Source organism: Melospiza melodia, chromosome 20, assembly GCF_035770615.1.
Source record: "Melospiza melodia melodia isolate bMelMel2 chromosome 20, bMelMel2.pri, whole genome shotgun sequence".
NCBI lineage: Eukaryota > Metazoa > Chordata > Aves > Passeriformes > Passerellidae > Melospiza > Melospiza melodia.
In genome coordinates, this window is record NC_086213.1 from 14,323,095 (window position 1) to 14,338,356 (window position 15,262).

The following is a 15,262-nucleotide window of genomic DNA, read 5'->3' on the forward strand; positions in this document are numbered from 1 at the left end:
ATTTCTTCCCTTCCAACAGGGACTTCAGTCTGCAGTAAAAGTCCTAACTGCACTGAAGTTTATGCTGTTCACAGTTTTAATACTTTCTTTAGCTAATGAGCCTGTGTTGTTTTCACTGCACAGACAGATTTTGGACAGTGATCCTGGTCTGTGAGCATGCCCTTTTTTCTGCTCTGGAGAGCACAGAGCTCTGTGTGTCACAATTCAATATCTTCAAGAGTTGTAAAAAGCAGAAGAGGGCCACATCCATTTCTTTTCCCTCCTGGAGCCATGACACACTGCCAGGCTCATCTTTCCTTTTATTTCTCATGTGGATTTTGGGGAATTCATCATCTACTTCATGTGCTGATCTTATTTAAGCCAGCAAATTCCCATCTCTCTAAAGGGGGTCTTTCAAACAGCTTGTCTAGGTCACAACCTCTGTGCAAAAGAAGATTGGAGAACACCAGCAGGTCAAGGCAAACACTCACTCTGGCCCAGAATAAACCCAAGGGTCAGCACTGGAACATCTTTCCGTGGTCAGTTGGTTTGAGGGTTGGGACTGGGGACCACACAATTAAATCTGTCCACAGCTACTGCATTTTTCCTCTCCCATAGATAGGGAGATCTCAAGTCAAGTTTTATGGCCCGTTTTCATGATTATTGCTACCTAATTTTCTGGAACATAAAAATAATCTAGTTTGTTTTATAACTTAGTGACAGGGAAATGTCCAAGCTAGAAGGACACGGTGCCCATCTGTTCCATTTGTTGCATCCTGTAAACATAAGAATCTTATGTAATTAACCCATTTGTACCCTTCTTCGGGGCTTAGAAACCACATCTGGCATCCTGTCTTCAGATAAAGCCTGTGAAACAAAACCTGGAGCCCTCCTGACCCAGTGCTGTCCTGTGGGACAGAGCAGCACCAGTCCTGCAGCAGCACTGCAGGAATTGTGGCTCTGATTGCAGACAGAAGAGCCTGTGGGTCTGGAGAGGCTGCCCAGTGCCATGTCAGCCTCTGTGGTTTATGGATGGTCTGTCCTGAGTATGCAGAGACATTTGTCAGCACCAGGTTATGGCAGATGATGCCAGGGGTGCCCCCTGTGCCCCCTCCTGTTGCCTATGGCCTGGCAATGTGATGTGACATGTCACTGCATGTCACTGAAACTGGCACGTTAGGAAGTCATACAGAACAGTCAGAACGTGTAAATGTGATTTGGGCTGAAATTATTTTTCCCATCATCTGAGCTGTTAAATTATTTTGGTGAAGTGTTTGGTTTGGGCTGCTGTTCCCTGCAGGACAGTCTCAGGTTGCTGAGGGTGACACATTTCTGATGCAGAAGTCAGGCCCTGGTTGTGAGCAGGGCATCTCCATCACCAAAACCAGACAGGAATAGATTTCACACTGGGAAATGAGTGGAAGGAAATGGTGTAGGAGTGACCTATAGAGTCACAGACATCTTTTCCTTTCATTGCAGCTTGAATGAAGGATATAACATTTAAGTCACTTTCCCTTAGAAAAATTAATGCAAATGTGGGAATGTTTGTGGCTAAATTTTGCAAGAAGTGACTCATGATTTGGAGTGCATCAGCTGAGATCCTGACTGAGCTGGAATTGTGAAGGCAAATGCTGAGTGTTTGCTGAAAATCAAGCCCTTTTGAAAGAGGGTTTTTTCCAAGGAGACAGCCCAGGACTAAGCCTGTACTTGAACATTGTGAGTTCTTCATTACTTAAGTGTGTCTTTTCCTCTCAGGCAAGTTTATAAAAACCCCAGATAACTCATGCAACCTTACTGATGCAACTGGAAAACAAAAAATGCAGCATTTTTGCTGTGGCTTTTTTCAGTGACCATAATGAGTGGATTACCTCAGTTCTAATGACCATGCCTTGTCTGCACACACAGCACAAAGCAGCCAAAGCACAAGCCCTGAAATTTGGCAGTTTCTCCATAAGTACAAAGCTCTCTAAAGAGGATAAGCCAATATTTTTTCACCTTGGAAGCTTTAAGTTAGATACCTTTATCTATAGCTGAGCAGCTAATTACCTGCTGTGGCAAGGTGACCTTGAGGGATGCTGAGCCCATGTATTATTTTTTAATCAATGGGGAGCTCATTGGCACTGAAAAGTGGATCAGTGATTTAGGTGCCTAAAAATAGACACGGGTTGACCAACTTTTAAATATCAAAGATGAAGTGCCTTCTGAAAATTTGGAAACTCTAGCTGTGAGTTATCTATTTCTGGAGGCCATCTGCTCAGGTAGAAGGCTGCTCCATTTGGCTTGCTGATGGTTGTTAAATCAACACTGTCATCCTAAAGGCTTCTCCAAAATGTAAACAAAAGAAAACCTACAGTGTTTAAATGTTTTCTGATCTAAGTGAGCTTCAAGGACTCTCAAAGCTCAGCTGGCTCTGCAGGGGAACTCACAGTCATATCCAGCTTTTTGTCACTGTAGGGTGTTGCATGGGGGCCGAGCAACTGAAATGGGTCAGTGAAGAAAGGAGAAAAAAGCCTTCAGTAAACAGTTCTGTGCATTAAAGTATCTCTCAGGCAGTGTGAGTTACACCCAAATTGTATTTATATCTTATAACAGATATTAGCAGTATTGTTGTGGTGTGGGTTCACTGCCCCATCCTGGCAGTGTGAGTTACACCCAAATTGTATTTATATCTTATAACAGATATTAGCAGTATGTTTATGGTGTGGGTTCACTGCCCCATCCTGGCAGTGTGAGTTACACCCAAACTGTATTTATATCTTATAACAGATATTAGCAGTATTGTTGTGGTGTGGGTTCACTGCCCCATCCTGGCAGTGTGAGTTACACCCAAATTGTATTTATATCTGCTTTAAGCTGACAGAGCAATGGAGTGGCTCACAGGAATGACAAAGGAATTCAGCAGCATGGGAAAGGGAGAAGGGATGCATTGTTGGATAAGAATCTGAATTCTTCCCCTGCAAATACAAGCAAATTCCCACTGGAAAGGAATGTCACATGAGCAGATTGGACAAAAAGGAGAGAGAGAAACCCACAGTGGGGGAATGCATGGCTTGAATTTAGATCTGAGTCTTGGCTGCTTTCATTTCCACATCATAACGATCAAGCCCAATTTTTACTACACAAGCCACGGGCTTAAAAATAAATGCACATGTAATACTTTGATATTTCATGTGATAAAATTGCTAGGGAAATCATTCCAGCATCCAAGTCCCCAGACAGAGCAATCAGAGCTGGCCCAGCAGAAGCTGCTGAGAACAATATTCCTTTGCCTTTATTGAGGGAGGGGTGCATTTGTTTTCTGCAGAGCCAACCATTTCTTCCCTCTGATGTCCTGCCTCACTCCAGGGCCCTTGCAGCTGACCCCAGCAATTGAGGGCTTACTCACAAATACTTTTATTTGTGCTACAGTGAATGGAGACCATTAAATGGCTGCTTTATTCTGAGCATGGAATAAAATCAAATATCCCAATGTGTGTTTCTAAGCAGCAGAATTCTCTAAAATGCAACCAGTTTATCCAAGAAGATTTATCAAATGGTATCTTTGGACTGATAAGCCACAATGTAATTCAAGGCCAGGAAAAGTGGTGGAACTGCCACAGACCAAGAGCTGAAAATTCACCTGTGGTGGGGGAAGAGAGCAGCAAAGGCCCAAGGGAAAGTTTAGACAAAAAATGTCTTGATAAAGGTTTTTATGTGCTTAAGGAAAGCCTGGTGGTGATCAACAGTGTTGTGGGAAGCAGTTTCTACATCTCTGGGCTGGATTTTGCTGTCATTAGCATGACCTGATGAGCAATCTCTGACTCCCCATCTCAGCACTGAGATCCTCCTGCTCTGTGGGGAGCACTGGCACTGATGTGTCCCTGTGGTCACTCTGAGTGTGTGAGAGAGGAAAAGGGAGGGAAATCAAGGCTGGAAAGCAAGCTAATCCCTCACACCCTTTGTTTGTGCTTGGTAATTAAAGGGCACAAGCATTTGTCACCTCAGTGTTGGGGGCAGGAGACGAGGGGCAGCAGCTTGGCAGGTGAGAAGGCTCCCATCCATCTTCATCTCCTGAGAGTAACTGGAGGGACCTTGTCAGAGATTTGGAGGGGATTTATTGATGTGGTACACAGGATTTGCAGAAACAGCTCCTTGAAGGACACGGCACTAAATCATTTCCTTTTTCTCTCTTCTTTTCTTTTTAGCTTCTCAGAATTTATAATCATTTGGGAAATTCACTTCCTTGCCCTGCCTTTGGCTTTCCTTTAATGATGTGAATGAGAGGAAATGATCTTTTGCCAGATAGAATATTTGGTCTGATCCAACATATTTGAGCAGGATTTTAAACTCTCTCCCTCTTTCTCTCATTTGTTTTCTTTCCCTTTTAATTAATGTTGTCCGTAGTACAGGCATGACAATGTTGTTTTGAGAAAAAAAATTGGTTCCTCCTATGAAGAAACGTTCTCTTGGAAATAAAAAATGTCAGTGCTGGTAGAAAATAATGGCTAAGCCAGTGCACACCTCTGTTACCTACAGTAAATCACAAAGTGTGCCTGCATATTTCAGCTGACTGCCATCCCATTTTTCTCTGTCTCTGCTTCATAAAACCAGAAATGCAGATTTGTAGAGCAGTGGCATAAAGAATAAAAGTTGCCTTGAAGTTGGTGGTAACTTTGTCCCAGTGCAGAAAGGGTTCAGTGAGGTGAGTCCATGGTAGGGTGTGGAGCTGTGCCTGTTCCCAGCTGGGCAGGGGCACAGGTGCCATCCTTTCCAGCCCCACCTGAACAAAATCCTGCAGGAATTTATTTTCCCTCCTGCTCTCCAGAGGAGGGCACAGTGGCAGGCAGTGGAAGTGATGCTGGTGTTTTCCTGGCACAGTGTGCCTTCCCCAGTGGCACATGAGCTGACCTTTGCTGTGGGGAGAAGGGAGGCAGCAGCATGCTGGATTGCCTGAGGAGGTGAATCCTTTTCTCTCTGCCCATACCCATTAAAAACCCCTTTGCTTTCCTCTGACCGGGGTTGCTCTGCTATAGATTTCTGTGATAGAAATTAGAGCCGTGCCCTGCAGCTTTGTGTTTGTTCACTCATTTCAGGGTTGTTTCTCTAATGAAGGATCAGATGTTTTAATTTCCTTCTGCAGTTCACCCGTCCCAGCTCCTGAGCTACCCTGGCTCCGTTTCAAGCTCTTTGAAGTAAATTTGAATCACCAAGAACTCTGCCTTCTTTCCTGTTGTGCCACAACTTATTTTTCTTCTTTCAGTCTCTCGAGTACTTGCTGATAGTGCTTTGGAAATCAAATATTCAGTATGGCCCAACCTTCTGCCCAGCTAAATGCCCCTTGCTGTTTTCACTGAACAGCTTTAAATTCAACTGGAAGGGCAGCAATTCTCTTTGTTTATAACCATAGCATAACAAATTGCAGCCAATTGAATACCATATTAAGCTGTAAATTTGTATTATGAGTGGACATTAACAGGGTGGCAATGTTTTTCCCCAGAGCTGGTTTTTCAGCCCAGTTGTTCTGATGTACCCAAGTGTGAAGTTATTAGAGCCATTTGTGGTTGAAGTGTGGGAAGAAAAGAACTTCAGTTTGTGGGAAGTTGCACTCTGGCAATCTGCCTGGCCTTCTGCTGGCTACGCAGGCAAGGCACAGAACAAATGAAAAATTAAAGAAATGCCCTGCAAAGAAAGCTATTGAGATCTGGAGAAGTAAATATCTGTGTCATCTGGGTGGGATTTCACATGGCAGAGAGCTGACCTCTGGCTTTGTGTTTGCTTCTAATGATGACTTCTGCCAGTGCTACCTGCAGAGCACAAAGACAGACCAATTAAATCCAGGCCATTAGTATTTTTATTGCAGACATCATGCCAGAATCCCCATCCTCCTCTTCTTGACACAGAAATTTGGTGGGCTTTTTAATTATCTCAAGGAAAAGTGTGTTTTGCTTAAAACAAGCCTTTCTCCACCAAAATGGCAATTGTTCTGTGAGATTTTTCTTTCAGATGAATCTTCTGCTCCAGCCATTTCCAAGATGCTGTGGTAGCTCCTTACTCCTGCTAAGATCCTTATGCCTTAATTTGACAGCTCCCCATGACACCTGTGCATGTGTTACATGAGGGAAATAAGTGTTCTGTCAAGTGCCTCTGGTAATTTCTGTGATTTGCCTCTTTTGGCTTTTGTACCACAGGAATGACTTTCCTTACAGAGCTTGTAAAATTGTACCTTGCTAATGGGCACTTGGGTAATAAAGACATCTCATATCAATTATTTTCTACGTCCTTGTGCACAACATTTGCAGGGAGAGTAACAGTGGAACCTTTAGTGACAAATGTGACCAGTTTTGTGCCCCATCAGTCGAGGCTTGGTTTGCTTTAAATGCAGTGCAGGGTTGCTGTGTCCCATTTCCTCCAGCTGGGAGATGGATGGGCTGCAGCGGGCTGGGCTGATTTACTGCAGGCCTGTGGTGGTGCTCACTGGGGTCCTAGGATGAGGGAAGAGATGAGAATCTTGACTCCATGTTCCAGGAGCCTGATTTATTATTTTATTATATATATTATATTAAAAGAAAATATTATGTTAAAAGTATACTAAAAGAACAGAAGAAAGGATTTTATCAGAAGGCTAGAAAAGAAAGGAATGGAATGATAATAAAATCTTGTGACTGACCAGAGTCCCAACACAGCTGGATCTCTGATTGGTCATCAAGTAGAAACACCTCACATAGACCAATCAAAGATCCACCTGTTGCATCCCACAGCAGCAGATAACCATTGTTTACATTTCATTTCTGAGGCCTCTCAGCTTCTCAGGAGAAAAAATCCTAACAAAAGGATTTTTTCATAAAATATGTCTGTGATAGAGGCCTGTGTTTAACCACGTCCCTGTCCTTGCAGGAAGCTGTGGTAAGCACCTGGATCCAGTTCAGTGACAGCTCTGTCACCCCTCTGGACATCTACGACCCCAAGGACTTCTGGCTGTCGGCGGTGTCCCTGGACGAGGCCGTGGTGTCCGTGCACCAGAGCCCTGCCCTGCGGTGGCCCGTGGTGGCGGCCGAGGGCGAGGGCCAGGGCGCGCTGGTCAAGGTGGACATGATGATCTCCGAGGCGTGCCAGAAGTCCAAGAGGAAGAGCGTGCTGGCCGTGGGCAGCGGCAGCATCAGGGTGAAGTTCGGGCAGAACGACGCGGACGCCGAGGCGGGCGGCGACTACGACGCCGACGAGATCGAGAACCGCGCCAGCGACCGGCGCCACAAGGGCCCGGAGCCGGGGCACGACGGGCGCTACCACGGCGGCTCCTCGGCCGACAGGGACCCCGAGGGGCCCCTCAGGAAGGCCAGCACCACGGCCAAGTCCGTCCTCAAAAACAAAGTCGTCAAAAACAACCGCCTGGACGGCGGCAAGCTCTCGGACGACAGCCAGCTGCAGAACATCCCCATCGACTTCACCAACTTCCCTGCCCAGGTGGACCTGCCCAAAGGAGGTGCTGGCATGGAGGACAACGACCTGGTGCAGACGCCCCGCGGGCTCAGCGACCTGGAGATCGGCATGTACGCCCTGCTGGGCGTCTTCTGCCTGGCCATCCTGGTGTTCCTCATCAACTGCGCAACGTTTGCGCTCAAGTACCGCCACAAGCAGGTGCTGGTGGAAGGACAGAGCACCATGACGCACTCCCACGACTGGGTGTGGCTGGGCAACGAGGCCGAGCTGCTGGAGAACGCGGCGGACGCGTCGCCCCAGCAGGACGAGCACACCACCATCATCGACCGCGGCTCGGGCGCCGACGAGAGCAACCAGCTGCTGAACGGCAGCGCCCCGAAGAACGCTCAGAGCCAGCTGCACAGGGCTGCAGACCCGGGGGGGAGGCTGGGCAAGGAGCACAGGGTGGAGCCTTTGCACTCGCCCACGTCCAAGAGGAAGCGGGTCAAGTTCACCACGTTCACCACCATCCCGCCCGACGACGGCTGCCCCACCGTCAACTCCATCCTCGGCAGCCACGACGATGACATTAAGTGGGTGTGCCAGGACATGGAGCTGGGCGACTCCAAAGAGATCAGAAACTACGTGGGGAAGTTCAAAGACAAGGCGTAGCTCCCTGCTGGGGTGTTTTTTTTGGGTTTGACCACACCTTGATGCCTTCAGTTCTACAGTATATATTGGGACGAAGGGGAGGGGAAGGGATCGCCCGGAGAAACGATGAGGCAGTTTTTATAATCAGGGAAAGAAATTTGCCAAACTGTCCGTGGTTTGTTTTTGTCTTTCTGCTTTGTTTTGTTGGGGTTTTGTTGTTTGTTTATTTTTTTCCCCGGTGCTTATTCTGCTATTCATGGATTTAGGAAGTGGAATACAAAAGGAAAGGAACAAGGAAATGGTATGACCAGTTTGATGAACTGGGCAAGATTAGGTTGTGAAAATTCATTTTATGGGTCATACAAATAATAACGATAGTAATATTTCACAGTACCAAAAATATCTGTAAAAAGAAATGAGAGAATATAAGAGCATGAAAAGAATAAGCAAGAGGCAAACAATAACTTGTTCTGGTTCCAATAAAACATCACAGTTATGGACATGTGACCCACAAGGAGAATTTTTATATTGGTTCTCAAGCCATTTCTTTTCTTTCCTTCATTTGAAATGAAGATGTGTCTTTGGCATTACATGTGAAGGAGGAAGAAATTACCTGGTATTTTCATTTTTACTTTTCCATTTGTCTTGCAAATTGAAACAGAATCATTTTCCCTCTTGTATTTTTCTTTTAAATATCCTGAAAACAGGAAAATTTAAAATTCAATAAGTTCACAGTGGGACAAGAACATTCTGTTTCTAAGGTAGCTGTAAACAGTCTCCTGTCATTTAAAGAATTCAGGGGATAAGTATTGACTGATAATTTCCACGTGGTGTCTCTTCTGAAAGCCTGAGCCTCCATTTCACCCTGGCAAGAAAGATGTTCTGTTTGGAAGAATTTTCATTTTCCTTTCAGGCTGGGTTGTTTGTTTAGTTGCTTGTTTGAAATTTCCACAACCAAAGTTCCTGTGTTTCACCAAGGGAAGGAGGTGCTGATTTCTGTTAGCTTTTACAAGTACCAAGCAATGGGAGTGCCCCTCTGGTGCACTGTAAATGTTCCTGGAACTGAGACCACCGCAGGCCAAATATGCACAGCCTGCAGTTGAGTTGTTTTGGTTTGTTTTTTTTTTTTTGCCAGGTTCATGAATTCATAATTTTGTGCTGCATTTTTCTGTTTATTCTGGTGTCTCCAGCTCTCATCAAGCTCTGAAAGCCAGAAGAGGAATGGACAGAAGGACCCTGATTGCCCCAAACGTTTATTCCCTTTACTGGGAGAGCTGGCCTCTGGGCACACTTGGGAGGGAGGGAGGGAAATATTGCTGAAGCAAGAACAAGAAATACCTGGAACTGTTTTATAGATTTTTATTTCTTTTTGCCATTGGACCAGCAAAGACTGAAAAGTTTAGACTAGATTGTAAATCTGAATTTTGAACAAGCAAATACCAAGGCAGTAATAAATCAGAAGCAAATACAAAATAGAGATTTAATAAATACAAAATTTAATTTGTGGTGTGAACTGGCAGAACTGTGCTGGCTCAGTGCCAGTTCACATTCATGGATGGCACAGATCAGAATCCATTCAAAGAGGAAAGCAGTGTCCTCCAAAGCTCTCCTGATGAAAGGAGGTGGCAGAGCCAGCCCTTGGAAGCAGTATTATGTTAGCCAGAAGCACTTGCATCGTCCTGTCTTTGCCATCAATTTCCTTGGTTTGGGTTTTTTAATTACTAAACTCCGTAGTTTGTTTTTTTTTTTTTACTTGGACAAAGTCAATCCTGCCACCCAATAACATAGATGGACGTTTTAACAAGGTATGCCTAGTATGCATTGTAGACTGAAAGAATGTAATATTTATTTATACATGTTATATGAATTGTAATTAAAATGCTTTACACAGCTTGACAAATTAACCTCTCTCTGCTCAGGGGGGTGCTCCTCTGTGGTTTCTGTGCAGTGCTGCATCCCTGCCCTGGATTTCAGCCCCTTTCTGGAGGGAGGACAGGCATGTGAGGGAGCTTTCCCTGCTCTGAGCCTTCCTCTCAGCCTGGTGATGATGATGGATGGCAGGAGCAGCTCAGCCAGGCACAGGGCAGGGCGGTGCCACCATCCATCTTCTTCAGCCCCTGCCTGCACCAGCACCTCCAGGACACTGCTCCTGGCATGGGCAACCCCTGGAATTCATTCATTCATTCATTTATTTATTTATTAATTACGTGGCTCTTCCTGGGAAAACACAGGTGTCCCTGACATGGAAAAGGCATTTCCAGCGTGGAGCTGCAGCAGAGGAGGCAGAAACTCAGAACTGGAGCAGAAACAATGGTGTGGTGGCACAGGAGGTACCAGTTCCAGGGACGTTTTTGAGGAGGGTCCCTGTGCACCCACGAGGGGTGGCACCTCCAGGACCCCAGGACCACAGGAGCAAGGTGACCAAACCCTGCTTGCTCTGGGCACAGGAGGAGAGGACAGGCTGCAATCGAAAAGACAGCAGAGGGAGGTAAAAAAAAAAAAAAAAAAAAAAACAAAAAGAAAAAAGGAAAAAGCTGAGCCCTGCCTTCACATTTAATTTGTCTGAAGCTACAGAACACGGAGCTTCAGAGGCCAGTACTGAAACTTTTCAATTTGTCTTGCACCGACCAAAATTTCTCTCACAGCCCTGTTCAGAGTGAGCCACCACAAGCGATCACCTCAGCAGGGAGGAGCACTGGGCTGTGAAATGTCATTTATTGGAGACACTCACACGGGCTCAATGCAGCATTCACAGCATTCACATCTCTGCAGTTTTGGTTGCAGAGCACTGGGATGGGCACGGGAGCTGCTGGAGCCTCCCTGCTGCCAGCTCAGCTCACCTGCCAGGAACCTGCCCATGCCAGGGGCGTAAGGCTGCAGAGATAACAGGCTACAGAGATAACATCCTGCAGTGATAACATCCTGCAAAGATAACAGGCTGCAAAGGTAACAGGCTGCAAGGTGCATCTTCTGTCAAGGAGCCAGGCCAGAAACTCATTAATCACAATTTGCACTTAGAGGAGAGAGAGCATTTCATCTGAGCAGCTCAGTGACTCCCAGTTGTGAAGGATGGATGGAGATGTGAGCGGGCTGAGGAGGAGGAGGAAGGAGCCAGTGCTGGGTGTTCCCCTGGTGCCAGGAGCAGGGCACTGAGTGGGATCACCTGGAGCAGGGCACTGAGTGGGATCACCTGGAGCAGGGCACTGAGTGGAATCACCTGGAGCAGGGCACTGAGTGGAATCACCTGGCCGGGCAGCCATCTGAAGGTCAGGATTGGTGGGAGCTGTGATGGGTGTGATGGGAGGCACCTGTGGGACAGGAGAGCAGGTGAAGGTCAGTGAAGCTCCTCTGCTGCTGAGGCCACTGGGACAGGAGGGACTTCAGGGCAAAAAGTGAGTTCTGCTCTTACTCCTTTTTATTACTGAGTTCTGTTTGGAGGGAAGGGGAAGTTTTAAGGTTTAAGTGTGAGAATCAGCAGGAGAAACTGTTTATCCTGCCATGGCTTTGGGAAAGGAGTGAGGTGCAGGCAGCCTGGTGCCCACCTGTGGGAGCCCCTGCCAGTGCTGGCTCCCAGGTCCTGCTGCATCCCAGGTCCTGCTGCATCCCAGGTCCTGCTGCATCCCAGGTCCTGCTGCACCCCAGGTCCTGCTGCATCCCAAATCCTGCTGCATCCCAAATCCTGCTGCACCCCAGGTCCTGCTGCATCCCAAATCCTGCTGCACCCCAGGTCCTGCTGCATCCCAGGTCCTGCTGGTGTGGCTGAGCTCCTGGGCAGTCCCTATTCCCTCCCCAGCACTCTCACTTGCGCTCAGCTCTAGAAATACTTTGGGACTGATGAAATGTGAGAGGTGGCCTGAAAAAGGAGAGCAGGGAGGCAGGGAATTCCTGGTGCTGCGCCCCGTGGGATGGGATGGGAACAGGGCAGTGACCCCCAGTGCTTCCACTCCTCCTTCTCCTTCCCTTGCCGAGCTCCCAGCCCAGGCAGCCATGGCAGCAAAGCATTGCTGTGCTTTGAAACGCTCCTGGGCCGGATTGCCGTGCTCAGAAAGGAGCTGTCAGCAGAGAGAATGATGGAAATTACCAGAGTGGGGATGCAGGGGTTAACCCAGCACAGCTCCCGGTGCCGGGGAGGGAGGGGTTAACCCGGGACAGCGCCGGGGAGGGAGGGGTTAACCCGGGCCAGTGCCGGGGATGCAGGGGTTGACCCGGGACAGTGCCGGGGAGGGAGGGGTTAACCCGGGACAGCGCCGGGGAGGGAGGGGTTAACCCGGGACAGCGCCGGGGATGGAGGGGTTAACCCGGGACAGTGCCGGGGATGCAGGGGTTGACCCGGGACAGTGCCGGGGATGCAGGGGTTGACCCGGGACAGTGCCGGGGCTGCAGGGGTTGACCCGGGACAGCGCCGGGGATGTCGCCGCTGGGAGCCAGGAGGTGGCACTCGCAGCCTAGCGTGCCACACGTTCCCGTCCCTTTCAGGAAATATTCCCAAATTCCATCACTTTCCCACGAGCGGTGCAGGAACCTGCTCTGCCCGTGCCGCTGTGTGCAGGTGTTATCAGGATGTGCTTTCAGAGCAGAAAACAGAATTTCCATGGGCTCCCGGACGTGGCAGCGCTGTGCTTCCCTGGCTCAGGGCCGTGTTTGCATTTTAGTTCAGGTCAGGTTGTGTCTTAAAATAAAAATCCCCATCCAAGACCACTGAATGTGAGATATAACCTCGTTTATGTGATGACCATATTGTGTGTGTGTGTATATATATATATATATATATATATATATAATATATGTGAGATATAACCACATTTATGTGGATGACCATATTGTATATGTATGATATATATATATACACATACACACACACACAAAATATATGTGAGATATAACCTCATTTATGTGGGTGACCATATTGTGTATATATATATATATGAGATATATATACATGTATGTATGATATTTATATATATATATGATATTTGTGTGTATATATATATATACAATATATGTGAGATATAACCACATTTATGTGGATGGCCATATTGTGTATATATATATATATATTATATAATATATATTTTTAAAAAACATTTATTTATTTATTTATTTTTATTTATATTTGGAGTGCCTGGCCCCAGGCTGTCCTGAACTCCTGAGAGGTTATTTTGTTCAGAAACCACCTCCTCCCCCATGAAAACCAGCTCTTGCTGCGCTCCTTGCTTGTTTGGCATTCACGTTCCCCAGCTTGTTTGGCATTCAGGGATGCAAAGAAGAACAGAAATAATTTGATATTCACAGTGACAAGTGCAGGCACAGCCGTGGCCCCAATTTCAGCCATGTAATGGACAGTGAGTTATCTCAGAGTGTGTTCTGAGATCAGAGCTGATCTAAAGGTTATTCACCCCAGGAGAAATTATGCTGTAATTGAATTTATCTTGCATTTGTCTATTCAAGGAAACATAACTACAGTTTAAAGGAGAAAAATACATCAAGGAGGTAAATTTTTATCATCGGTTTGTAGAAAAAGACACAAATTATTCCAGCAAACTTCCTCCGCTGAGCTGTGTTATTTTGTGCATTATGGAAGTCCAGGCTGGAAAACAGAGAGACATTTTCAGCACACCTTGAAGCCAGGGCAGATGAGAGTGGAGCAGGGCAGCGCAGAGCACTGAAATAATGAGGGTAATGTGGGAAGGGAAGGAAAGGGAAAGGAAAAGAGAAAGGGAAAAGGAAAGGAAAGGAAAGGAAAGGAAAGGAAAGGAAAGGAAAGGAAAGGAAAGGAAAAGAAAAATGAAAGGTAAGGGGAAATTTCAAGGAAATTTCAGGAGAGGAAAGGAAATTTCAGGAAAGGAAAGGGGAAAGGGAAAGAAGAGAAAGGGAAAGGAGCCCTAGAGGGCCATTGTGGTGTCCCGTCTGGGCTGGGGCAGGCACACCTGGGCAGAGCTCCAGCAGCTCCTGGGCTGGGCTCTGGTGCCACCAACCCCTCCAAGGAGCTTTTCCTGCTGCTGAGCCAATCTCCCGGGTGCTGCACCTTCCAGAGTGTTTCTGTGAAGTAAAACAGGAGTTTTGAAGAGAACTTCAAGGCAAAGCAGGAAATCCTGCTGCTTCTGAGGCTCCAGCCCTTCCCTCCGACATAATGAGCAGTGGGAGAAGTGCAATAAAATGGATAATGAAGAGCAGGAAGATTAATAAGGAATGTGAGAGTGAATGAGGGAAATAACTCTTCCATTGTTAGAATGGTGCTGGTGGCAGCTTTATAGCAACTTATCATTTCTATTTAAAGCCTGGTTTGGGGGCTATAATCTCTCAGCTGTTTGCTGTACCATCTGGCTGAAATTTAGCATAAAATTTGTTATCTCAGAGGTAAATTAATTCTTTTCCCTTTATCAAAATTGCTGGATTGGGGGCAAAAAACCCCGAGATACAGAGACCCACATTCAGGAGGGTTTTTATCAGCTAAGATCAATCTCTGCTGTGAAACCAGCTCACTGAGCTAACCTGTGATGGGGAGCACATCCAGTCCTGCACATGCAGCGCTTTCACATTGCCAGTGGGGCTGCAGGGAGGGCTCAGGGCTGGGACAGCCCCAGGGCAGTGCCAGGGGCTCCAGGAGGGAAAGGAAAAGGAAAAGGAAAAGGCAAAGGATGAGCTCAGCACCCCCAGGACAGGCAGGGACCCTCAGCACCCTGCCCCTGTCTGCTCCCTCTCTGCAGCCGGGCTTTATCTCCTGCTTCTATTTCACGTTTTCAAGTGCTACATGTATATGAAAAGCAAACAATGGGGCTCTGCGCCTGCCAGGGACGTGAATCATGTCAGGGAAGTGAGAATAATAAAATATTGTTTAATATACTGCCATAGACACAGCAGATGTTTAACTTTCTTTCAATAAAAATGACCCCATATCATTTTATTAACTTTGGGGATGCATTAGTCTCCTCTGCAGAAGGCAGGAGAGAATCCAGCTATTGTACAGAAATTAAAGAGGAAATTGGAGGGGGATGTTATCGTGCCATGTTTCCCTACTGCATTCTGGAGCACCAATGGCACTGGAAGCAGCTCCTGTCAAACCTCACTGGTATCTGCAAAAGCAAACAAAATGAATTTGTACCCAAATTAACAATCTTCTCCAAAATCCATTGACATCAGGCTGCTGGATCAGAACTTACCCACTCCTGGAAATCCTGGGGGTGTCCCAGAGCTCTGTGCTGCTGCCAGGCTGGCACAGCCACGTGGGCACAGGCAC

At 46.9% G+C, this 15,262-nt stretch overlaps 1 protein-coding gene across 1 annotated transcript in view; it reads left to right on the forward strand.

Moving 5' to 3' along the window:
• Window positions 1-9,316, forward strand: part of TMEM132C (transmembrane protein 132C) — a 165,773-nt gene extending 156,457 nt beyond the window's left edge. Inside the window, exon 9 of the mRNA XM_063173218.1 lies at window positions 6,853-9,316. Within this exon, the coding sequence (XP_063029288.1) occupies window positions 6,853-8,046 (1,194 nt within the window). The 3' untranslated portion in view covers window positions 8,047-9,316. The remainder of the gene's footprint in view (window positions 1-6,852) is intronic.
• The last annotated feature ends 5,946 nt before the right edge of the window (window positions 9,317-15,262 follow it).